This window comes from Alosa alosa, chromosome 1 (assembly GCF_017589495.1).
Source record: "Alosa alosa isolate M-15738 ecotype Scorff River chromosome 1, AALO_Geno_1.1, whole genome shotgun sequence".
NCBI lineage: Eukaryota > Metazoa > Chordata > Actinopteri > Clupeiformes > Clupeidae > Alosa > Alosa alosa.
Genome location: NC_063189.1, coordinates 24,912,271 through 24,938,320, shown reverse-complemented (window position 1 = coordinate 24,938,320; position 26,050 = coordinate 24,912,271). Strand labels below are relative to the sequence as shown.

General features: G+C 45.5%; 2 protein-coding genes across 2 annotated transcripts in view; one reads left to right on the top strand and one right to left on the bottom strand.

The window, feature by feature from the left end:
* Positions 1–13,373, top strand: part of yeats2 (YEATS domain containing 2) — a 48,914-nt gene extending 35,541 nt beyond the window's left edge. Inside the window, exons 22-30 of the mRNA XM_048247226.1 lie at positions 688–816; positions 1,775–1,922; positions 2,634–2,710; positions 4,053–4,132; positions 5,685–5,886; positions 8,651–8,907; positions 10,968–11,042; positions 11,281–11,354; positions 12,928–13,373. Coding sequence (XP_048103183.1) covers positions 688–816; positions 1,775–1,922; positions 2,634–2,710; positions 4,053–4,132; positions 5,685–5,886; positions 8,651–8,907; positions 10,968–11,042; positions 11,281–11,354; positions 12,928–13,048 — 1,163 coding nt within the window. The 3' untranslated portion in view covers positions 13,049–13,373. The remainder of the gene's footprint in view (positions 1–687; positions 817–1,774; positions 1,923–2,633; positions 2,711–4,052; positions 4,133–5,684; positions 5,887–8,650; positions 8,908–10,967; positions 11,043–11,280; positions 11,355–12,927) is intronic.
* Positions 13,374–16,191: 2,818 nt separating this feature from the next.
* map6d1 (MAP6 domain containing 1) lies at positions 16,192–25,465 on the bottom strand. Its single transcript, XM_048237349.1, has 3 exons — positions 24,642–25,465; positions 22,830–23,079; positions 16,192–17,387 (listed from the first exon to the last, which is right to left on the bottom strand). Exons 1-3 carry the CDS (start codon positions 25,262–25,264, stop codon positions 17,310–17,312), a joined length of 951 nt encoding a protein of 316 aa, XP_048093306.1. The 5' UTR covers positions 25,265–25,465; the 3' UTR covers positions 16,192–17,309.
* Positions 25,466–26,050: the final 585 nt, after the last annotated feature.

The window sequence follows — 26,050 nt, the reverse complement described above, 5'->3', positions numbered from 1 at the left end:
GGCATTTAGCTGAGCTTCAGTGCTTCTGAATTATAGAGGGGTGTGTGTGTGTGTGTGTGTGTGTGTGTGTGTGTGTTTGTTTGTTGATAGATGCATCAGGTGTGCTAATTCCTGACTCCTGGGAATCTTAGGACCTGTAACTCACCAATGTTGGCACACATAACAACCCACTGTATCTATTATATATGACTGTGGATATTCATAGTCAGAATACTTAATATCTAATGCCCATTTATTACCAGTGGTCTGCACAGTGATATGACCGTGTTGTGAAGGGGATATAATATTCAACACAGAAAGGCCTAGTTTGGTCCTTATGGAAGGAATATCATTAAATGTAGCGATACTGACTCCTTGCTACAACTACAATACTGACTACTTGCAGACAACACCTCACAACTTCATAAATGTATTGTAATGGACTGTTTTAATGACTTTGCAATCGATTTTAAATCCATGTGTGTTTGTGGTCAGGACTGAACTCACACATGTTATAGTCTGCAGTTGAGACTGTGATCTCCTCTCTTGTCAGAGTTGGTTATTGAGATATAGCTCTACACATGGTATGGTTTATGATTTATGATGGAGTTGCAGTACATGTACATGTCACTTAAGAGCCATAGCCTGTGTAGAGGTGTGTTCTGGATAGTAGTTGAGGTATAACTCCACGTGTGTGATGGTTTGCAGTTGTGCAGTCCTCCTCCTCCTCCTCCTCCTCCTCCTCCTCCTCCTCCTCCTGTAAAGGATCCTCTACCAGCAGCAATACTGCTACCCACAATGCACCAGCAGTCTCCTCCACACCAAACGTAGCTCACGGTGAGAGGATATGTCCCCGACCTTACACCTTTCTCTCTGTCTGCCCCCTCTCTCTGCCGTTTTCTTTCCTCCCTCTCTCTCTCTCTCTCTCTCTCTCTCTCTCTCTCTCCTGTCTCTCTCTGCCGTTTTCTTTCCTCCCTCTCTCTCTCTCTCTCTCTCTCTCTCTCTCTCTGTCTCTCTCTCCCTTCCTGCCTGCACTCTCTATTCCCTCGCTTTAGGCAGCTGGTGGGTGGGCTGTTGTGGATTGATATGTGTTATGTATAAATACATATACTCAGGCAGTTTTGAGCTTTTATGTGTACTCTATATTTATGGGTTATTGCCGCACTGTGTGTACGTACTTAGTGTGTGTGTGTGTGTGTGTGTGTGTGTGTGTGTGTGTTGCCTTCTGGGGTACTGGCAGTGCCTGTAGGTGCCCGTTGAAATGGTAGTCTGCGTTGACATTAAATTGATTGCTGCTTCACTAATACTTGCTTCCAGTCCCTCTCTCCCCGTATGTACAATCTAACTCTGTGTTGTTCTTGTGTGTCCACATGATCACTTTTCAGTGCTGGTTCTGTAAGTAAGGAAGTGTCTTGCTCACACACTCTCACTCGCTCCTCTCTCCTCCCTCTCTGTGTCTCTCTGCCCTCCTCTCTCTTTCTCTCTCTTTCTGTTTCCTTCCTTATCTGTGTTTCACTCCCACGTTTGTCTCCCTTCTCTCCCTTCTTTCCCCCTCTTGTCTCCCTTCTTTCTTTACTTTCCCCTTTTTTTGTACTTTCACCCTCCCTTTTTCTCCATTTCTCTCTCTCCTTCCTCTGACTGTTCTTCTTCTCTCTGCATCATCCCACCCTTCCCCTTTTCTCTCTCCCCTTACTTATCTCCCTCTCTCCTTGTACCCCCCCCCTTTTCTCTCTTCTCTTCTCTCCCTCTCTCTCTTTCCCTCCCCCTCTCTTTCTCTCTCTCTCTCCCTCTTCAGTGAAGACAGAGCCAGGTGTGTACAGCTGCAGCGGCCCTGGGCCCCAGACCCCGACCTCTTCATCGACCCCGGGCTCCAGCGTGCCACCCACCCCCGCCACCGCCAGCGTCAAAGTGGAGCAGGGGGCCGAGTCCGCCCACGAGCTCAAGTACGCCATGCGCCACAGCGGCCCCGAGGCTGACAGCCATGCGGGAGAGGAATGCCGCTATTTTTGTGTCTTATATCTGAGCACATTTGGAATCTGTGAACAAAGTACAACCTTTTTTGCATGTACATTTAGGATTTATGCCACTTCAAATAAATATTAAATAAATAAAATTAAATATAAAAATTAAATATAAAACATTTGATTTGAGCAGCATACAGTAGATGGACTAGCTGCTAGGTGCGCTACAAATGAATCCCCATCAGGGGATGTATAGCGGGGCTGTTATCAGGAAGTTCAAGTTGGTTTGAGCCAGAAGCTCCTGATTCAGTGAAGCCATAACTAGTTGTGCCTTAATTAGGTGTGAGATGGCCAAGAATGAGTGTGGTTCATTAAGCCAGTGTGCGGGTGTGTGCACTGTGCAGAGATGATGTGTGGTCTGGCATGAGTGGTGATTTGTGTGTGTCTGGCTGCTAGTGGTGTGCAGGTCTGTGGAGATGTGGACTGTTATAGGACTAATTCTGCCACCTTCAGCTGATCTCTATTTTGCTCTCCATCCTCCCACTGCCTCCCACTCTCTCCATCCCACGCTCTGTCACTCTCTCTCTCTCTCTCGCTCTCCCTTTTCCCCCTGCCCCACTCCTTCTCTCTTTCCTCACTCCCACTCCATCACTCTCTCCCTCTCTCCCCTGTTCTCTCTCTCTCTCTCTCCAGCACTGAACACATAGAGAACCTGACGCAACTGTTGACGGCGGCGGTGAAGAAGTTTCCGCTCATTGTGCCTGAGAAGAGTGAGTGCCCCTGCCCCTGCCCCTGCCCCTGCCCCTGCCCCAACCCAGACATGGCTTACGCCGGCTCCCACAGTAAAAGAGATTTGATTTGAGATGTTCTGTTGGTTTAGGACAAGGATCAATCTATTCACAGAAAACCGGCCCTGGATCTGCTAGAGGGCTATTATAATATCTTTTCTGCATCAGAACAGTATGGACAATAGACTGCGTTGGCATATCTCTGCAACATCTAAACAGAATATGCTTGGCTTTTTCATTATTCATTATGTGGCTTTACTGAATATTTAAGATAATACTGAATTATCTATAAATTAATATCTACCAATAACCAAACATGGCAATAATCATAATTGAAAAATCCTAATTCGTGTTGTAATGGTCACTCAGTTTAAACAGTTTAATCTATTTATTGCAGACAACAGAATTTTTGCAGTTCCATAGTTAAATTTGACAGCAACAGTTTTAAAAGTATTTTGCCTGCACACATACACACACACAGACAAATAGTGTGAAAATGTATTTTCTCCTACTTTCTCTTTAAATAGGCTTTAGTGGTTTGAAGCTTTGGTCCATTTTAAGCCGTTTGGACAAAAATGAGCAGGTGATCTCATAAACAGTCCCTCCTGTGCCCTGCAATGGGCTTATCCCCGTGATGGGAGACTGGTGGCCATTTTTCTTAGTCATGTGAAATTTGTGTCCTTTTCAAGCTGTCTCCAGATAAGGGATGGCCATTTTGAAAGCAGTTCACTGTGTACTCCATGGCCTACTGGTTAGCACTTCGGACTTGAACAGTTTGAACCCCGACCAGTAGGCACGGCTGAAGTGCCCTTGAGCAAGGCACCTAACCCCTCACTGCTCCCCGAGCACCGCTGTTGTTGCAGGCAGCTCACTGCGCCGGGATTAGTGTGTGCTTCACCTCACTGTGTGTTCACTGTGTGCTGAGTGTGTTTCACTAATTCACGGATTGGGATAAATGCAGAGACCAAATTTCCCTCACGGGATCAAAAGAGTGTATATATACTTATACTTACTTATACTCAGAGGATGATGACCACTATGTTTTCAATGGGCTTTTCTCAGATAGATGACTTTTGATTGGTTTTAAGCAATTTCGAGATTGCTGGGGTGATCGTATCAGTAGGTGTTCACATATTAGGGGATGATGGATCTGAGGTTTTTAATTGGCTTAGCTCTAGAACGTTTTTGGTCCATGTTTCCAAGAAACTTTCAAATAGTTGATGGTGATTTCATAAAGCAGTAACTTACCTGCCCTGCTGTCTGTGGGGATACTAACGTGTGTGTGTGTGTGTGTGTGTGTGTGTGTGTGTGTGACCTCCATCAGATGAGGACTCCCACCCATTCTGTGCCATCTCTATGGAGCAGTATTACTCCTGGAACATTGGGAAACGCCGGGCAGCCGAGGTACTGGATGTACTTGTTTTGTGTGTGTGTGTCTGTGGGGTGGGGGGGTGCATGTTTTTTATGTGTGTTTGTTTGGTATGTTCGAGAATGTATTTGTCCCTGTGAGTAAGTGCCTGTGCTTTTGTTTGTGAGTGAATTCACTTGTTTGTATATGTGTTAGAGTGGGTGAGTGGGTGCATGAGTTTATGTTTGTGTGTGTGAGAGAGAGAGAGAGAGAGAGAGTGGGTGTGTGCTCTATTTATTTGGCATGTGTCCTGCAGACCCGCCGTGCTTAGAGAAATAATCAGGTCCTGCGGACAGCAGCATCGTGCCTTTAATGTTGAATTGAGCAGCTCTAACTGACCTGGCTATCTAATCCCCCATCCTGTTCCTCCTCATCAGCCTCTCCCCACAACAAAATCTAGAGCAAACCGCACACATACGCAGAGGAAAACCAGAACAAGGCTCTCTTTGCAAGGACGCTGGAACCTTCATGAAGTGCATATTGAGCAAAAAATATATGACTTATGCACACTCCTTGAAGTGATTATTTGCGAGGGCCATACTAATAAAAGCCCTTGTGCAGGGAAACTTTCTTCCCTACGTTCGTCTGGCGGTTCCATCAAGGTCCAGCGATTCCCTTGGTCCCCATGACACCAGCCTCGGGGCACCTTTGCTAATGAGGCCTCACTCTGCACCCTGGGCGTGAGGTGGAGTCATGGCACCCACCGCTTTTCTTTTGAGTTGTTTTCTTTCATGTAAGAAGCCCCGGATCAGTCAGATCCGCCAAACTTTCCAATCAGGCCAAAGCCCTGTATGTTCCGTCGTGTTGATTGAGTGGGCTCACGATGTTCGATTAGAAGATATCACAGTCAACGCTCCGGCTCCGGTCCTATCTGAGTGGACTTCTAGCGTGTCAGAAAATGTTGTCGTTTGGCCTGCAGTGTGAGCAGGCAAACATACAGCGTGAGCGCAGCAGTCCAGGTGTTACGGATGCAACTGGAAAAAAATAAAACTAAAAGCTAAAACTAATCTTGTCCATCTTCAAAAAGAGACTGACTGAAATGTTAAGACTGATATGTTTCCCAACCAAGCTCTGAGTAGGAAAAGACTATGATGCGCAGTCTCTGGACTCTTACTGTCCCTGGGGTGCTGAAATATGAAAGTGTGGATCCACACTCTGATTGTCCCCTCTGTGTCCCAGCTCAAGATGACTGAACAGAGAACTGCTCAACAGAGAACTGTACAGAGTCTTCTGATGGCCTAATGGCTGATGGACTGTGTGCCGCAGGCAGCACACATGCCTGTGGAGATGAAGTGGTCTACTTGGTCACAGCTGAAGTTGAACTGGGCCTGAACTTTCAGGCCCGTCACTGCAGTATATGATGATGCTATTAGGCGGCGTTTCATCCACTGCAGAGTGCGGTGGAGGTGAACGATGAAGTGTGTGTGTGTGTGTGTGTGTGTGTGTGTGTGTTAACCCCTCTGTGTCCCCTACCCCAGCTGCAGAGTGCAGTGGGGGCGAAGGATGGTGTGTGTGTGTGTGTTAACCCCTCTGTGTCCCCTACCCCAGCTGCAGCGTGCGGTGGCGGTGAGGCGCGTGGTGCAGGAGGCTCTGGAGAGGAGCCCGCGCCTGCAGGCCGAGCCCTTGCCCAGGACCCGCCAGCTGGTGCAGTGGTGCCGTCACCGCGGCTACACGCCGCCCGACCCCGAGCCTCGCCGCACAGAGGAGGACTCCATCGAGGACATCCTCACCCAGATCGACAGCGAGCCAGGTGAGACAGCTGTGTGTGTGTGTGTGTGTGTGTGTGTGTGTGTGAGGGAGAGAGAGAGAGAGAGAGAGAGCATGTGTGTGTGTATGACACACAGAGAAGGACTTAATAGAGGACATCGTCACCCAGATAGACCATGAGCCTGGTGAAAAGATAAAGGGGGAGTGTGGGTGGGCAGGCATGCATGCGTGTGTGTGTCACATCCCCCTCAGGCTCACTCAGTTGGGGTTTCATCTGAAACTCGTTAGGTTTATGCCAACTGTCGTAATTAGCTCTTACTGATGGAGGAAGCAGCAACTGTGGGGGTTAACTGGTTTGGTTAATGAGGGAGAGAGTGAGAGCGTATTCTTTTAGGGATATTTGTAGTATCTGAGTGTCTCCCTGTGTGTATGTGTGTGTGTGTGTGTGTGTGTGTTTGGGTGGGGTGGTGATTAGTCAGGGCGTTCTCTTGGGGATTGTCGTTGGCTGTTCCACATAGCTCTCATCTGCAGGTATTTGTGTATGTGTGTGGGGCACTGGGTTGTCTTGTGAATGTGAGTGCTACTGTGTGTGTGTGTGTGTGTGTGTTAGAATGAGTGCATGAGGGAGTGAGATAGTGTGTTAGTGAGTCAGTTGTGTGTGTGTGTGTGTGTGTGTGTGTGTGTGTGTGTTTGGCAGATTGGTGCTCTTAAGTCTGACAGGGTGTGGTGTGTTTGTGTTTTTGTGGCTTCAATCTCTTCATAAATCTGAATGGCATTTGTGAAGGTGTGTGTACAAGTTGTTGTTTCTGTGTGTTGGTCTTAAAGGACAACTCCAGTCTTTTGGATGATAATAAGTATAAACTTTTGTTGGGGACCAAAACAACTTACCTAAAGCAAACCTAGATCCTAGATTGCTCTTAGACCCAGAGTTGATGCTTGAATAGCATAGTCTGTGCACATGTGTCTAAGGGCACATGTCTTTAACTGAAATTGTGTTCATGTGCGACATCACACGTGTGTGTGTGTGTGTGTGTGTGAAGTTGTGTTCATGTGCGACATCACGTGTGTGTGTTCTGTGCAGGTTCTTGCCCGCAGCAGCCTTGATTAGTGGTCTGTGTGTGTCAGTCTTTGAGTAGATTTGGCTACCATCACCATGATCTGTATGTGTGTGTTCATTCAGGTTAATGAATTCTGTGCCCGTTGTCGGCCAGGCCCTGTGAGAGGGGCCAGCCATGCTGAGCTCCCAGCCACACAAACACACACACACACACACACACACGATTGCCCCAAGACAGAGCTCCTCTGTTCAGCCCACTCCGCTACCACTCTCAGCCCTGTGCCAACACAGCTGGTCCTCAGCCTCTGCCCTGCCTCCACAACCTGCTCAGAGAGAGAGACTGTGTGTGTGTGTGTGTGTGTGAGAGAGAGTGTGTGAGAGTGTGAGTGTGTGTTGTGGTGTGAGTGAGTGATGGTAGCGATGAGCGATGCTGTAATTGTAATCAGTGATGAACACAATTCCTAAACACATGCAGGTCCGAAAGCCATGCGATTGTTTTTCAATATGGCTGACCTTTTGCGGCTGTTTCCAGGGGTCCACTCCTGCAGAGAGGTACTTCTCATTCAGTGCAGATAAAAAGGTTTAGGGAGTGAGGGCATTAGCATATTGCTGTGGTCGTGTTAAAAGACAGAGTTAAAACAGCAAGGAAAGCAAAATCACATGCCACCTGTTACCAAAAGTGATTTTGTTGAAGGGAGCTGGAAGACTCCACATTTCTAACATTGCATTGCAAAAATATACTTAATCAAAATCTGTGGTTTGGAACAGTAGGGGGAGACTTCTTGCTGAAGTGAAGAAGCTCCAGAATGGACTGTGTACTGGACTGAACTTTAAATGATGACTCTGGCCAGGCTTTGGGCAGATTTGTTCTTCTCTTTGTTGAGAAGCTGTGGGTTGACCTCTATTGTGCCTGTATCATGCTGAGCTATACTTTTTAGGTGCTATACCTGTTAGTTTGTGTGTGTGAGAGGTGATAAAGGTAGCGCCTGTGTGTGTGTGTGCGTGCGCGTGTGTGTGCGCATGCATGTGTGTGTGCGCAGGTGACCTGCAGAACACCTCTGTCCTGTCAGCATGCCCATGCTGTTAGCCTTGCTCAGGAGTGTTAGTGCTGGATGAAATCCTCTTATTTTCCGTGCTGCTGAACGGCGGTTGAACTGCAGACCCGGCCGCTGGCCAGCCCTCCTCCCCTCCCTCCCTCCAGCTGGCCACAGAGGGACAGCACAGGGAACACTTTAGCACTAATCCTTTTTTGCACTGTAATTCAGCTGGGTGTGCTTGGCTAAGAGTGTGTGTGTGTGTGTGTGTGTGTGTGTGTGTGTGTGTATTTATACCGATATATACTGTATGTGTCTGGGAGTGTGTGCCTGTTAATCTCTTTTGCAATGTGGAGTTTTTAATGTTGTATGCCAGCACATTTATTTTTTAAGACAGTCTAATAAAGGAGTATTGAACTATTGTACTATTCAACTCTTCCTCACTCTCACTTTCCCTTTCTCTATGCTCTTATCCTCTCCCTGCTTTTAACTCTCTCTCCTCCCCCTCTCTCTATCCCCTCTTCTCTTTCCTTTTGTCTCTCTCTACCTCCCTCTTCTCCCTCTCTCTCTCTACCTCCATCTTCACCCTCTCTCTACCTTCCTCTTCTCCTTCTCTCTCTACCTCCCTCTCCTCCCTCTCTCTCTACCTCCCGCTCCTCCCTCTCTCTCTCTACCTCCCTCTCTCTCTCTACCTCCCTCTCCTCCCTTGTCTCCAGAGTGTCCGTCTACGCTGCTGGACGCTGAGGACCTGTGCCAGCGGGTGGAGCAGCTCCAGCGGCTGCTGAAGACAGAGCCCGAGGACGAGGACGACGGCGAGCTGCTGGACGTGCTCAGCCTGTCCCCGCCCGCCACCTCGTCGGCCTCGGACACCGCCGCCCGGCCCAAGCATGAGCCCCACGCTGGCCCGCAGGAGCCCAGCTTCCACCTGGGGCCCAGCCCCGCCCAGCAGTTCATCAGGGATGCCGCCCAACAGGTGGGAGTAGGGGGAGGCTGTGAGGGGACATAGGCGTTATAGGCGTTACAGTTCATGTAGACTCCATGGGCTGGTGACCTAATGGGCATATTCACTGAAGTTCTGTCTCAACCCATCAATCTATGCAAGAGAAACAGGCCCTTGTGTGTATGAACGGAACTTTGGTTTTTCCCCTCACAAACTCTTCATATATAGATTTACATTTACTTCTTATTTTATATTGACTGTCTTATACACTTTTTGTCTAGATAGTACAGGGATGCCAGGGTAAAATTGGACAGGGGGCCAGATTTTTTTCAAGTAAGACTTCAGGGGGCTGGATTAAACTTTCAGACTGAAAATGCCAAACACATGGATAGGTAGGCTATTTGCAATTATTCATGAAGGCCTACACATCAAAAATAAATTTCATTGGCACCAAAATAGCCTCACAATGAGCCCTACAATTACAACCCCAAAACAGAAAAAGTTGGGACGTTGTGTAAAATGTGAATAAAAACAGAATGTAATAATCTGCAAATCTCTTAAACTCATATTTAGTTGCAAAAAGGACACAGGCAACATATCAAAGCAAATTTGACTATTTAAGGAAAAATATATGTTAATTTTGAATTTGATACCAGCAACATGTTTAAAAAAAAGTTGGGACGGGGGTAACAAAATGCTGGAAAACTTGTGTAATGATACAAAAGGAAGAATGTTTCACAACTAATTAGGGTAACTGGCAACACGATTGGGTATGAAAAAGAGCATCCCAGAGAGGCAGGGTCTCTTAGAAGTAAAGATGTAGGGGTATTCATCACTCTGTGTAAACCTGTGTGCACAAATGATGAAACAATGTAATTTTAATGCTTTTTAGAATCCAGATAAATCTTTGCAAACAGGGGAAATAGCTGAAAAACAAATTGGATGGCTGTGGTCTTTTGGACCTCAGATGGCACTGGATCAACACCAGACCTGTTTCCAGACCTGACATTGTATGGCCCCAGGAAAACCTCTGATAACCATTGTCTATGTGCCCAGTTTGATACTCAATTCAAAAACTGCAGCCAAAATTGTAAAATTTAAAATTGTGTTGACATGATATAAAAAAAAAAAAAACACCCTCTTATCTGGGCCTGAGCTTGTTTAAAATGGACTGAAGTAACATGAAAAAAGGTCCTGTGGTTAGACCAATCAGAGTTTGCCATTCTTTTTGGAAATAATGGACTCATCTGGGCTAAAGAGGAGAGGGCCTATCCAAGTATCCAACCTATCCAACTTGTTTTAGTGCTCAGTTCGAAACCCAACATCTATGACGGTGTGGAGGAGCATTAAAGGAATTATCCAGAGTAAAATGCACTTTAGATCAATTTACGGATGATTGGGAGTACATACGTTGAGTTGACATCAAAATCATGTAATTCGGATGTGTTTTGAGAAAGTTCGATTTTACCGTTTTTAGTCAAAACTCGTTAGCCTGGAAGTGACCAGGGCATGTCATTTTGCCGTTACAAAACGCTATTTTTATACCTCTTCTACAGTTCCAAACAACATTACACTTACGTGGTAGTGAGTAGAGGGTCCCTAAAGCCAAACCAAAGTATCCCGAGGTCTTTATGTGGTCGGATAGAGAGTCCAGAATGAATTTCATCAAGCCAGTACCTTTCCAAAAATGTTGCTGCTGCAGCTGGCATCTTTAGGGAAAGTATGCTGCTGCAGCTGAGGCGAGGATTTTTTTCACCGAAAATTAAATAAAAATAAAATAAAAAAGATATTCTCCCCTTATCACCCGCAGGCCGTAACCCTGGCATCACTGAGATAGTAGATACTAGTTATTTTCTTTAAACTGACTTTTTTATTATCATGCCCATCACTGTCCTGGCATAGGTTTACTGAAGAAGACTGACCCAAATTAAGCAGAGTGCATCCATTTGACTTGATGGTGGTGGTTGCAACTTATTCTCTCTCTCTCTCTCTCTCTCTCTCTCTCTCACTCTCTCTCTCTCTCTCTCTCTCTCTCTCTCTCTCTCTCTCTCTCTGTGTGTCTGTCTCTCTCTCCTCTCTCTCCGTCTCTGTAGATTGGTGTGACCTTCCAGCCGGTGGAGGTGGAGAAGAGTGTGTTTGCTCCAGTGATTGAGGCCATGATCCTCAAGGTGAGTGGCCACCCTGAGGCCCTGCTCCTCCGGCCGCAGCGCCACTCTCTGAATTCCCTTCCTCCTTTACTTTTTACCTTTTGCTCTTTACTGTGTTTATCTGCTTTGGTTTAAATGCTGTGGGGAGGAGGAGCAACTGAAAATAGTCTGAAATAGTGTAAAAATAGTCTGAAGGGGAAAAAAGTCCTACTGAATCTCAACCTCAGGCCAATCCATTTTCCTCCTTGTCTGGTTTTAGGCCACAGAGCAGTTTGCCAGTGACATCTTAAGAGAAGCCCTGGGCAACGCCTACATGAAGGCCCCCCAGAACAGGTGAGATGCTCCCCTCTCTCCTGTTGTTTAGCCATCCATCATCGCGCCACCTCTCCTCTGTCACCTGCTGTTAAGGTTGGAAGCAGACGATGATGAAGGACTGTTTGCTGCTTTAAGTTGTCTCCACTTTCCCCGGGCCAGTTGTGTTTGTCCTTTGAGTCTGAGCCTGAGTCTGAGCCTGAGTCTGAGTGTGATCTATCATTCCCAATAGACAGGGGAGGACTCAAAGTGAGTTTGGAAGTGAGGCTTATGGAAAGATGTATATATAAATTGTTAGATATTCTTTGTGTGTGTGTGTGTGTATATGTATATGTGACAGCAGAGGAAGCGAAGTTGGAGACAGTGGTGTCAGACACTGGTGTCAGCCCTGTTGGGAGGAGAGGAGGCTTTTGCTGTCTGTGTGTGTGTGTGTGTGTGTGTGTGTGTGTGTGTGTGTGTGTGTGTGTGTGTGTGTGTGTACAACCATCTATAAGTGTGTGCACTGACTATACACACACAGACTCACCATACAGCCATCCATTTCAAACCATCTATAAGACAATGCACTCATATACACACACAGACTCTGCCCACATCTATTTCACACACACACATAACCGCGTATCCAAATGTGCATCACACAGAGCACTCCTTTCAAACACACACACACACACACACACCGCACCTATGAACACGTGGCGGATGCCAGTCCCAAGCTCTGTAAGTAATGTGGTGAGGGCTCTGTAGTGAGGAAGCACATTGTTGTCCTGAGCCTTCAGAAGCTGCAGAGGAAGGATTCTAATCCAGCCTTGGCTGCAGGGTCTCCTGCCTGCCTCAGTAAACACTTGTTATTGTTGTGTTGTCTTACTGATAAAAACAGGATTAGCTCAGAGAGAGAGAGAGGAGAGAGAAACCCAGCTGAGATGTGAGTCTCTCTAGCGAGCTCACTGTTTACCAGATGCCAGACCAAAACACACAGTAGTTGTCTCCTGGAGCTGTTTGCAGTGTGTGTGTGTGTGTGTTTAGAAGAAGACTTAGCCTTGCATAAGTTTTTGCTGGTTTCTTATCTCCACATTCAGACACTTCTAAAAACATGGCTACAGAGGTTAAGTTGTGGCGTTCCAACTGAATTAAGTCCTTTTAGGCAAGTCCCTCCACTCGGCGGCCATATTGAACGCTTTTTGGGCACTTATCGGGCATCTATTTCGGCAGAAATGTGCGTGCGCAAGGCTTCATGACACCAACCTTGCTTCAGCAGCTAGATCACAACACATGATTGGCACGATGTGTTCACAACACACCACATGATTGGCTCAATGTATTCACAACACACCACATGATTGGCTCAATGTATTCACATGTCGACATTTTGCCACGGAAGGGTTGGGATATGTGTAGACAACTGCCATATTGGCGTTACAAACTAACCCCATGCATTTCTATGAAGCATTTTTTGAGTGCTGTGTCTCCTCATTAGAAAGTCTCTGATTAAGCTCAGTATGAACAGTACAATTTGAAATGAACTGAAACTGATTGAGTGTATTGACACTGCCTTCTTCTAACTCCACCCTATCCCACGTCCTGTCTAATCCAGAGCGCCTCGCGAGGTGTCAGTCATGAACGTGCACCAGTCGGTTAGCAGCATTCCAGCCTATGACTTCCTGACCAACCGCTACATGGGCGTCCTGCTCAAGGAGAATGGCCACGCGGACTGAGGCCCGTCGCTGCCGGAAACGCCGCCACACACGCACAAGCCAGGCCAGCAGGCAAACCAACCACACACGTCCTTCCGGAGCTCCAGAGAACAAGCAGAATCATCGCCATGGCACCTGAGCCTTGGACCCGCCCGTCGAGCATTAAACCAGTCTGGGGTTGGCTGTATTTAAGAGGGCAAACGACCACAGTGAACCCCAAGCAAATATTAGTTGTTACAAGAGAAGCTGTGTGTGTGGGGGGTGTTTATTTACTGTGGGTGATCATTCTGAAGGCTTCACCAGGCAGTTTACTGCCATACTGTTATGTGTAATACTGATGTCAAGTCAAGTCAAGACTTTGGGGGCTGTGACCATATACTGACGCTATAAAATGCATGTGGATATATAGGCAGAGTTGCTGGGCGTCAGTGGGCATTGATTGGACTATTCTATGAGTGTTTAACATTATCACACTCTCAACAAGGGAGTGTGAAGCACATGATCCTCTGTGTGTGTGTGTGTGTGCGTGTGTGCTGCGTGTGTGTGTGTGTGTGTGTGTGCGTGTGCGCGTGTGTGTGTGTGTTACATGTGTGTGTGTGTGCCGATAATGTGTGGCGTGTGTCTAAGGTGAATATGGCCTTAAATCTCCAGGTTGTCGCGTCGCGTGCGTGCGTAAATGCGGTTGGCGTGTGCGTGTGTGTGTGTGTGTGTGTGTGTGTGTGTGTGTGTGTGTGTGTGTGTGTGTGTGTGTGTGTGTGTGTGTGTGTGTGTGTGTGTGTGTGCGCGCATATGTGCGCGCGCGCGCGTGTATTCTAAGACTAGTGAAGTCACTCGGCCCTGTAAAAACAGCATCCAGGTGAAGTGCTTTTACCACTCGCATCCAATCACTAGCTCATCCAGCATGGCCTGGAGGTCGGGTCAGATGACCTTTACCAAACAGCTGCTTGAAGGGAACCTATGCTACAGCAGCACCTGCAGAGGACCTTCCTGGCATTCAGTCCAGAGCCTCAGCCCACGGATGGACAGATGGTTCAGTGCCTCTGGCCCAGAAGCAGGCCAGACGTGGGCCTGCCCAGTTTCTGCAGCACCCTGGAGTCTGTAGGAGATCCTCATCATCTGGGTCCCACAAACACAGATAACCTCAGTTGCGCAGGAAGGTTTGCATAAGAGTGTACTGTATATGCACATTATGAAACCTAATGATTATGTTGCCTGCAAGATAAGAGTATTGGATATGGAACATGTGTTATGTCCATGGCAGATTTTTATACCAGCATCAGAGGGTGGTGAATGAATTAAATTATTCTCAACACATACTAATGTTTTAGGTCTAATAATGGTTGTTATCCAGCATTGTTGGCATTGTCTGATAACTACGTAATATGTTTCTGAATGGCTTAAGTCGATGTCTTGAGCTTCTTTAAATGTACTTCAAAGATTGATATTAATTCCTCAAAAAGTGAATGTTAAAGCTTGTTTTTGAAATCAATCGAAGCGACCGATGCAGCCTTTTTGCAGCCGGTCTAGTTTTCATCTAAAATAATTTCTTGTGATTTCTTTTTTAACTCCTAAAGTTACCATAAGAAGGGAACCCTCTCCTGACATTCACCAACATGAATTATGCTGTTTGAGAGAATCATGTGTCTGCAGCTCCACCTCTCACAGGTGCATCATGGCATCAAATATTGATGACTGAGTGCTTGGGTGCAGAGCTGCCACGGCTGCAGTTTTGTGCAAATTTAGCTTCCTGTCCTGACAAGTCGAGTTGTGAGACCAGTGATGGAACACTGTCGCTGGTGTCTGGTACAGAAGGATGAAAAGAGAATTCTCACATTGCAGGTTGTTTTCTAACTTAAATCAGCCATCGTCTTTCTTTTTACAGTCTGGGCCTTTTTATGACATGACTCATGAATAGCTTTGTCGTCACTGACCAACCTGTAAGCCGGTTTGCAGTAGTCTTAATATATGTTGTGGGTGTAAACTGGCATAGCTCTGAAACAGATTAGAGGGCAGTTTTTAAGTGGACTCCGTTTCTGTTTGGCCTGGTTGGATCCATACGACCAGCAACATGGATGTGGTGTGTATGTCACTTACAGTAAGTGTATGTGTTTGCCTGTGCTATGTGGCATAAACATTTGGCTGTTGTCTCTGTCTGTTCTGCTGATTGCGTATGCCTTTGTATGAGAGCTGGTTTTGAAAGGGTCTGGATCTGTGAGTGTGTGTTTTGTGGGGGTGGGTTACACACATGCTTGTTGCATGTTCATGGTTAATGAGTGATGACCTGCCTGAAAGTTTGACCAAAATCGTCTGTAAGTATTGTAGAATATATCTCACCATTGTATTTTCACTTTCCAGTGTGCATCGAGAAGAAAAGATCATGAATATTCTTGTATTAAAATGGTTAACCCACCTCTCCAGTGTGTTGGTCAGCGGATCATTTTTCACCCTAAAGTCCTCATTGCTCCATCAGAGTGGGCCCAGTTGGTGCAGAGACTTGTTCTCTGTCGTGGGGTGCTAATGAGATGTATATAGCCTACAATTAGTCCATTCTAAATCTGTTAGCATTTTTATTTTGGAATTACCCCCCCCCCTTTGCAACTATAACAGCTTCAACTCATCTGGGAAGGTTTTCCACAAGATTTTGGATGGTCAGGGAATTTTTGCACATTCGTCCAGAAAAGCAATGTCCTTCCTAGTTAATCCTAAAGGAGTTTGGTAGTGAGTGAGCTTTTCCTTCTTGACAGGGAACTCAAATGCTACATAGCTGTGTTTCTAGCACTGTTCCACCTGGAGAGACGGTTCTCACCTAACCAGGACGGGAACGCTGTGTCGGTTCTGCCATCCACACCCCACAGTATGATGGAATGATGAGGGAGTGTGTGTATAACGGCAAAGGAATCAAACAGCTGTTTGATAGTCTAATTACACTGTGTCATCAGAAGTCTGTAGTTTACTCTAGAGAGAGGAAGAGATGATTGATCTCATTTTTAGTACTAGACACTAATCCTGATGGGGATTTATACGGAACAAGAGTGGCTTTCAAAGCTTGTCACAACACATAATAGTCCCTTATTAAGAACAACTCAAAAAGCCCATTAAAGCAGACCTAAACCCTTTACAATTTAAAATTAATAAATAAAAAAAACAAGACTCATGTAAGAACCTAATGTTTTAATTTTAACATTTAATATGATCTTTTCAACCTTTTTTTTATTCAACAACAAATTTACAAAATAAAATCTAACAACTGGTCCAAGATGTCAGAAAAGAGTTTTGTGGTGGAATTAAAAAAAATTAATAAATATTCCCAAGCATCTTTTTGATGATGATACAAATCTTGCAGACAGCACAGCATAACATTGGGGGCATCAATATGTTTTTAAGCATACACATACAGACATCCCTTGAGAATCAAATGGAGAATATGTCCAAAACAAAGAAAAGTTAAGCAAAAGTCATTCCATCTTAACAAGCACACAAACACTCACAATAGCTTACTGAGCAGCCATGTTGTTCATCAGTATTCTAACACTGCAGAGATGCTTTGTCAAACTATATTCGCAACATGCATATTTGATTTCCCCCAGGACTGGGACCATAAAAGCAAGGGATTGATGGGAGGGATTTATTTTGTGTCGTGTGTCTCTCATCTCTTAAATGTGTGTGTGTGTGTGTATGTGTGTTTTGATGACTGCTCTCCCACACTTATTTTCCCTCACTGTCTTTATCACACACATGCCATGTTTTCCCCCTTGCACTTTCCAACCCCAACACCGCCCACCCACCTTCCTCCTTTGCATAGATTTCCCATTGTGTGGAACTGATGGAGTGAATCCCTCTCACCTCCGATCTCTAAAGCCCCACCTCATGGTCCTGATCCACACACACACACCTGACTGGCACTCTAAAGCCCCCCCTCATGGTCCTGATCCACACACACACACACCTGACTGGCACTCTAAAGCCCACAAACGTCACATGTACAGTATTCATCTGTGCCAGCCTCATTATAATGCCTTTTGTGAAGGAGCAGAAAATCAGGTGTATTCATCAAATCAAGTCTACTTTATGATGCCTTTTTTTTCGCAAATTAACAAAATCATCGTGCCACGGTCCTCTGGTGGGTCCAGTTAGGTAGTTGGAGAGCAGGAGAGACATCGGGGACGTGTGGAGCAGCAGGAGGGCAGCCTCTTTGTGTGTGTGGGGCCAGGTGGTGGATGGGGGTTGTGATTGCGGGTGTGGATGGGGGTGTGGATGTGGTGGGTGTGTCTGGAGCACACCATTAGATGTTGAAGATGCGGGATCCACTCTGGAACACGGCAGAGGGGTTGGGGGAGAGCTTGGTCCGCACCAGCTGGTCCTGGAAAACAATAACAGACAATTAATGGGAGCTATATAACAACTCAGTCTCTCTATTTTCTCTCTCTCTCTTGCTCTCTCTTTCAGTCTCTTATGCTCTTGTGCTCTGACTCACTCATTCTCATCATCTCTCCCTCATCTTCTCTCTAGCACTCCTTTTCTTGTTATTCTCTCTCCCTTTCTTGTTATTCTCTCTCTCTTGCTTTTCCAGTAAACAGCTGATAAGTCACAGGAGAAATATGGGATTTAATTTACAGGAAGTGGCCTGTTTGCAAATAGTGACTGCTGCTTTAGAGAAATGATTTCAGACAAGTGTGTGTATGTATTTGTGTGTGTGTGTGTGTGTGTCTCAGCAGGTCTGCCTATCTGTGGAATTGCTTTACCGCTGAAAAACACTGCAAGTCGTGGCATTGCATCACACTTGAGGAAAATGGAAAATCATCCATCATTTAGTTGCTTACCCCACTCTCTTTTAAGCACTCCTCTACTCACTTTGCTTCACCTCTCCATCTCTGTCTCATACACACACACACACTCGCTCTCCATCTCTGTCTCAGACACATACACACACACACACATACACACACACTCTCTCCACCTCTTACATATACACACACACAGTCTCTAAATCTCTTTCTCCATGTCTCTCTCTCACACACACACACACACACTCATGCCATCTCTCCCCTCCCAGACCCACTGTGCTGGCACGGTGTGTGTGTGTGAGCTCATGGCTATCGTGGGAAAGGGGAATGCTTCCAAGTGAGAGGAGGAGGAGCGGGCCTCTTGATTTGCTGTCCTCCACGCCTGGCCTCTCTAACAACCACCCACACCCCCCACACCCCTGAGCTCACACAGCACACAGCTCTGGGCCTCTGGCCACTCAGCCAGCCCCACCACAACAGGGCAAGAGGAAGGCAGCACTGCAGGCAGACAATAGAGACATCGCTCACTCTCTCTCTCTCTCTTACACACACACACATACACGGATGGCACCAGAGTCAGACAATTCAACCATCACTCACTCACACTCACACACTCACACACACACACACACACACACATACACACATACCAGGACTATACAGCCATCCTTCATTCACACACCCTAGTTTGATGATGAGTCAAAAGGTTGTCTCAGAGTAAGGACACACAAACATAAGAGCATGCAGACATAAGTGTCCAAGTTTTTCCGATCATATTCATATGCTAATTTCACATAATTTTGCATGTGGGGGTGGATGTGTTTGTCTTTGACCACTGGCTAAACTCAACTAAAGTGGATCTTAATGGTGAGTAGATAATGCTTTACAGCACTATCAAGCCCACATTGAAGTTTGGAATCTCTTCTTTTCAATTCTTTCAATTCTTCTGAACCCAACCCCCCCGCACCACCCTGCATGTATAGAGCTCACCCTCATCACACAGTTCACCCCCTGCTCTAGTAGAGCATCCCTGATCAGCACAGGGCCTCGTGATCCAAAACCGAAGTGCTGCTGCCGAGCGAGCGCGTCCCTGCGCTGAATATGGATGAGGAGAGGAGCAGCCAGCATTCTCTCATTCCACGGCCTGAGCTCCTGCTGCAAATAGCCACCCCCGAGCACAGAAAGCAAGCCCCCTACTGCTCTTCGCACCACAGACCCCCAAGTCAAGACGTCATGGATCACTCTGATGTTGACATTTCATCTGCTCATTGACAGTCTGCACTCCAGCCTCCAGTGGAGGAATGGCTAACTGCTAACTGTGACACTGGTGCACCGCTGTGTTACCGCCAGGGCTTGAAAACGAAATTATTTCGTATAATTAGGCCTACACACTGAACCCACCTTGCTTATTGTCTTTGCACCTTGCTTATTGTGTCAGAGGATTCATATGCTTTAAATTGGCATAGCTTACATAGGCAGTATTGCAGAACTTTGGATTTACATACGTTGGTTCAATATTGCAAACAACGCATCTATATTATTTTTTTACAACAGCTCGCATGGACCACCAGTGGTCCCCGGACCACACTTTGAGAAACACTGGCCTACGCTCACCGAGCTGGCCTAAGATCGAAGTGGCAGACGGATAGGTTACACTACAACAGCAAGACAAAATATACCCATTTGGACCAAAGGTCCATTCATTCGATTTTTATTTCAAACTGCAGAAATCAAATTATTAAGCTGTTATATAGAGAACGAAAAAAAAAACCGTTATTAACCGGTTTTGTGGATTTCAGAATAACGTTTCTGTTCCGGAACAGTTGAAGACCATTTTGTTTTCGTTTCGTTTCCGCTCTCGTAAAATTCCATAAAATTCCGTTCGTTTTAGGTTTTCGTTTTGTTCCTTGAACCGGTTCGGAGCCCTGGTTACCGCTCACACTAGATTAATGGGAGGGAGGGAGGGAGGGAGGGATTAGGGCACCAATATTTCACGCAATTTATGAACGCTAATAAAGCCTGGATTCATTTGACAGAGGTTTGATTAATTCATGACAGAGGCTGTTGAATAATGCTGCATAATTCACATGCCTATGCAAATACTATCACTGTCTCAAATAATACCACTGAAATGTGGTATCATTTGTAGTGCAGGCATTTTTCTCTGTGCTCAGAGCTCCATCAGGGAGTATTGATAATGACTCAGCCAGAGTGCAAGAGTCTGGATTATTTAATATTGATCTGGAATGTTTTGTGTAATGTTCACAGATCAGCTCTCTATTGATCACAACTGAGAGCTGCCAGCATTTTGCCTGTCTCACAATAAAGTGTGAGCCCTTTATCTCTTTGTACTCAGGTACAGTGTATTGCCTAAACCCCTTCAGTTTCATCTTGGATCTTCTTTTTCATCTTCCTCTTAATAATATCATCATCATCATCATCATCATCATCATCATCATCATCATCATCATCATCATCATCATCATCATCATCATCATCATCATCATCATCATCATCATCATCATCAACAACAACAACAACAACATCATTATAATAAGTCAAGTCCTCAAAGCAGCCCTGCCTGTCCAGCTGACACTCGTGGGAGTGGGAGGGTGGGGTGAGAGAGGGAGGTGCCTGCCCGCCTGTCACTAAATCCTCAGAGAGGACGGCCAACGCCATTTCACAGGGCTCCCGCACGCAGTGACCACCACAGCTGGCTGACCATGCGGAATGGCACAGAGCAGAATTTAGATACTTACAGGCTGCAATGCAGCACATGGGCATCAATGCAGTCAACATACATTACATACACACATGCATTGCACATGTTGCCAAATGTTGGCCGATGTGTGTATGTGTATGAGTGTACAATGTGCAGAGAGCCCTCAGCTATGTTGAATTGAAGAAAATGGCAGAAGAAAGTTTCAGCTCTAGAGCCATGCTGAAACTTTTTTGTGTTTCTGAGGCCCGTTCACAAGAAATACAGCTCATCAGGCGCATCCAGTTAACGCATCTCGTATACAAAAAAAGGGGAAAAAAAACTGGTGTGAACTATGGTGTGAACTACTTTTTCATGCCATCTCTCACAGCTTAAATATTACACATGCCCACCAGACAAATATCTCACTGTTTTAGTGCCAGTCTCCGCTCAAGGTCTCTGTAATCTGATGTGCAAGAACTGAACTCCTATTAAAGGCTTGGATGCCAGCCGTGGAAATCAGAGGTGAGAGAGTGTGCCAGAGCGAAACTCCTGGGCACAGATGGGGCATCTTCTCCTGCCCCTTCAAGCAGATGGCCCCTCTGTGGGATTCACAGGGCACTGACCTACCTACAGGGCATCTTCCCCTGCCAAAGAGGTGCTTCTCGAGCAGGGCCCATAATCTAGTCAAGCAACATAGGGCAGCATACATTGTAACCCTAGTGTCACAACACTAATCTCTGCACACATTACATATACATAACATGGCATAACCTCTTTTAATAGGCAAAACGGCTCCTTTAAATTGAAACGTATGGGTTGCTAACATTATTATGATCCCAACCCCAAATCCTAACTCCAATACATAAAAATAATCAAAGCTATTAGTAAGTTTTTGTAGGCAAACATAGGTCATTCATTCAGATCTGTAATCCTCTTTTCCTCATTTCTATACTATTCAATTTTGGATTTGGATTCAGATAATAATTCCTCTTGAATCTGTACATCAAGCTTTTTTATGCATTCAACTTGACATCATTGAACACATTAATGCAGAATTTAAAGCACAAGGATTAGATGAGCAAGTCCTGATTAAAATGAAGAGCAGGACGAGATACCTTACTCTAACTGTAAACTGTAAACATATTCTAACTGTACCTTAAACACATCATAACTGTGATTTACTGTCCCTTAAATGCATTCTAACTGTGTTTTAAACACATTGCTCTTCCTTACTGTGTCTTAAACAGTAACTGCGTTTTACTGTGCCTTAAACACATTCTAACTGTGCTTTACACATTACTGGTCCTTGTGCCTTTAAACACATTGTAACGGTTCCTTACTGTGCCTTACACACATTCTAACGGTGTCTTAAACACATACAGTAAGAGCATGCAGACATAAGTGTCCAAGTTTTTCCAATCATATTCAGATAGGCTAATTCCACATAGTTTTGCATGAAGAGGGGTTTGTCTTTGACCACTGGCTAAACTCAACTAAAGTGGATCTTAATGGTGAGTAGACAATGGTTTTTAAACACAACTATGCCGCCAACCCATTCCTTATGGCCTTGGCGCTCTCACTCAGAACACAACAGCTCCTTCCTGATCTCTCATCTGCAACCTCAAAGCTGCATTGACAACACATGCCTCCATAATGTGGTTCAGTCACAGTCATGTGTGCCCTCTGGGACCACCACACATGCATATACACGTCGAGCCGTCAGAACATGTCCCAAGTGTCAAGAGGAGTTTACGTGGCAGATCAGAGAACAAGTATGCATAATGTGTATACATATTTAATGTGTCGCCCTGAACCAGTACACTGGCATACATCAAGTTCCATGTTTCAGTCTCCGGCACTCATTTACATTCATGGAAGCATGTGGAAGGTAATGATGGGGAATCTTCTCGTCCGTGTCTCTCTTTCATTAGAGAGTCAATGCAGCGTTAAGGCACTCAAAACAGGAATTCCATATCGCCTCAAACCATCAAGAGTTGGCAGGAAGATGATTGAAAGGATACCGTGCAGAACCTTCACAGCATCTTTGGAAAGATGGACACTCAGAAAAGAGGAGAGAGGAGGAGAATTGGAGAGAGAAAGAAAAAAGCAACAGATCCAATTTGTTGCCTTGTTCTTCTCTGCTCCAAACCTCTGCTATCTGCATATACATTTGGGGGGACTACCCTCATTTTAAATATGACTCATTTAAACTACAATGATAAAGCCGTATATGGTTGGGACAAGATATGAGCAGAGAGGAAGGGGAGGAGAAGAGGAAGGAACAGGATGACCTCCTCTCTCTCTAGGCCACTCATACCTCCACCCGGCTGGCTGTCGGACTGTGGATCTCGGACTTCTCGGGCAGGCCAATGCCGCTGCTGGGCTGGGCTCCTGGATGCTCCAGCTGGGGGCTGTCTGTCTGCCGCTGGACCTCCCCCCCGCTGAAAGCAGCCTGGTAGCTGGTGGCATGATGCGGCTCGGGCCCATCCGAGCCCGGGCTCAGGCACGTCGGCCTCCTCTGGGCCGGCCTGGACGGCCGTGCGCCGGTCCAAGGGCGGTACTCCTGCCTGTTGGTAAGCAAATCAAAGCATGAAAAATCAAACTTCCGTTCAATCAAACTTGGTTATTTGCACCGACCTACTCAAAAACAGCTTTAATGAAAGAGCCAAGCGCAGTTTTGCACAGTGGTGCATAGTAGGTACAGTAATCCACAGTGGTGTTTAGAATGCTCAATAGTACACCATGGTGTTTACTATATGCACATAGAGCAGAGAGGTGCTAAGAATGGACTTAAGTGACTTGTATTAGAATGACATTGTTATACAGGGGGACTTGGTTCTGAATTTTATTGAGTTGCACTACAGATTCAACAGGTACCTGTCACAGCAACAACGCTTTTCTTCTCTGTTGTTACTAACTTGACAGGATTTTTAAACAAGGATTCAAAGACATCTTAACCAGTGACACAAAAATGTGTCAGGAAAGAAAATCACATCAAAGGCAGATTTCTGTCCCTGAAAGTCCCTGAAAGCCGGCTTAGGAGGAAGAATTATTTTGCACCTGCGACTACACAAGTAAGGACATATAATGTGTGGGATATTGCCTCAATGCAGCTTATATTCATAAGTATCTGTCAGGGGGTGATCAAGGTCAACCTTATAGCCTAGTTGAAATTGTACGACCCCGAAAATGCTCTCTCCACACACACATGCACTGCTTCATCTAAAACTCCAGCACCTTGGCTAGAAATAAATACCCTCGCACATTTTCCCTTGAACACTATAATCACACTAGAATAACTGTTATATTTCGCATACAATTATCTTACTTTTATAATGAGATCCGGGAGCTCTGCTGCCCTAGAAAATGTTTCAATTAACAGAGAGAGGGAGGAAGAAATGGAAACGTCTCTCTCTTTAGTCGAGCAGGGTGGCGTGTAAAGAGCAATAATCGGACATCAACCAGACAGAAGAGTAATGGCGTGCGTCGGGACCGAGCCGGGCCCGGTGAGCTTCCGTTAACGATAAAATTATATCAGGTTTGATGGGAGTTAGAGGATTGTTTTATACACGTGTGTGTGTTTGTGTGTGTGTGTGATTCAGGCCTTAGGGAATGTCAGCGCTTTATGATGCGCTTCCAATACATTTCAGTCCATCACTAGATCAATTATTCAACATTATTCGCATTAATGCAGTTCCAGTTCGCTCTCTTTAAAAATGACACTGGTGCTTATGTGAGAACATGGAGTCCTGTGTTTCATGACTACTTAACAGCAGTATGATGTTACAGAATAAGCTCTATAACTCAAGCTCTTCTTATTTTTCGTGATTGCATCCCAAATATAAACTCTTGCCAGGACTATGGATTGGGGTATTATAGTTTATAAACAAAGCGCATATTATAGCCAAGTAGGATTGTAAAAGAAACTACCGCTGCCCACACTATCACTATACGTGTGTAAAAACGCTGCGCTGTTTATGTAACTCCTGCAGATACACTTAAACGCTTCCTTTAAGCACATCGCATCTGTCTCACCCACTTCAGCATCCACGGGCAACAACTTGCAACAGTTTTGCAATCACCACACCGTGTATAAAGGGGGCTGAATGGATAGCATCCAAATCCATACCTGTACGAGCTTGTCTTAGTAGTTCCCACGGTCGGTTCGCCCCATTTCTGCCGGTTCCGCTCCTCTCTCTCCACTCTTGGGTGATTTGTGTGGGAGTGATTGTTAATGGGGCTCTCCTTAAGAGTGCCCCCCTTACTCCCGTTGCTAATCCAAGGGAAATTATCCTTTTTCGGAATGGGCCAGGGTTTGTAGTCCTGCTTGTACTGAGTGACACTTGGAAAAGGTATACAAGGAGGTTGGTAATCCTCTCGGGGTTTGAAGCTCGGTTCTGTGCGTCCACGACATGATCTCCGGTTCCCACCGCCATCCGGTACCGTGGGCGAATCTCTGTGATCCGGTGTCACATAGTCGTTTCTGGGAGCCCTGTCAGTCAGTACTTGTTTAGTTACAGACCGAACCTCTTGGTCTGCGATGTCAGAATAGTTCTGAATCGTTAACGGAACGGAGAGATCAGATTTATCAAACTGGTTCCAGAACCGAGCCAAACAGCACACTCTACTGATGCACGGCCAAGCCATGGAGATGTAGTCCAGACAGAAAAAATGGGCAACGAAAAAAAGAAAAAAAAGAAAGAAAATAAGAAAATGTGAGAAGTGGTTACATTCAGATTTCTCCACATACATCCATTCCTAGAAAATTGCTGCGGTGCGTGCTATCTCCATGTAACTACGCTTGAATGCCAGGCAGAGCACAGCCGCCCGTGCTGTGTCGGGACACCGTCATTACACATTACACTCACGTGGTCTAAAAGCTTTCTAGTTGATGCAGACATATCTAAAGAAAATTGTTCATCAGGTGACTCTCGAAAGAAATATTGTCAGTTACCATTGTCATCAGATCCAGTTTGGTGTCTTATCGTCCTATTCCAAGCCAGACCAATCTTTTGGAGGGGGAGTAGACTATCACCACCGGACGCATCTCATTAATATGATTAATTATAACTATCATGAAACCATATATGGTTAACAAAACTCTGTATTGCTTGTAAAATGTAAATAGATAGCTGACCTTTCTCTAACTACGTGGACTCTCCACTGATGCCCCTATTACCCCTGTTGATAAGTTTCCCCTTAAATGTTTGATTAAAAATCCCCAAAATAAGTCCACATTCAGAGGCTTAAGGACTGGCTTTCATCAAATTGAAGTTTTTTTTACACCACCATTTCGACAATAAAGCAATCTGAAAATAAAACAAACTGCCAGATAGTCCACTTTTCCCATCAAAGCTGCCAAGAGAATGTGAATACTCAACACTGAACTCCAACACAATAGAAATAGCAAAATCTCCACATATCAAACATTTTTCAAGATGTCTGACATATGGATAATGTAAAACACATGTTTACTTTCTGCACAACCCTGTGCGTTTTTTTTCTTCTTCTTTCTGTTCCTCACGTCTGGTCCACAGC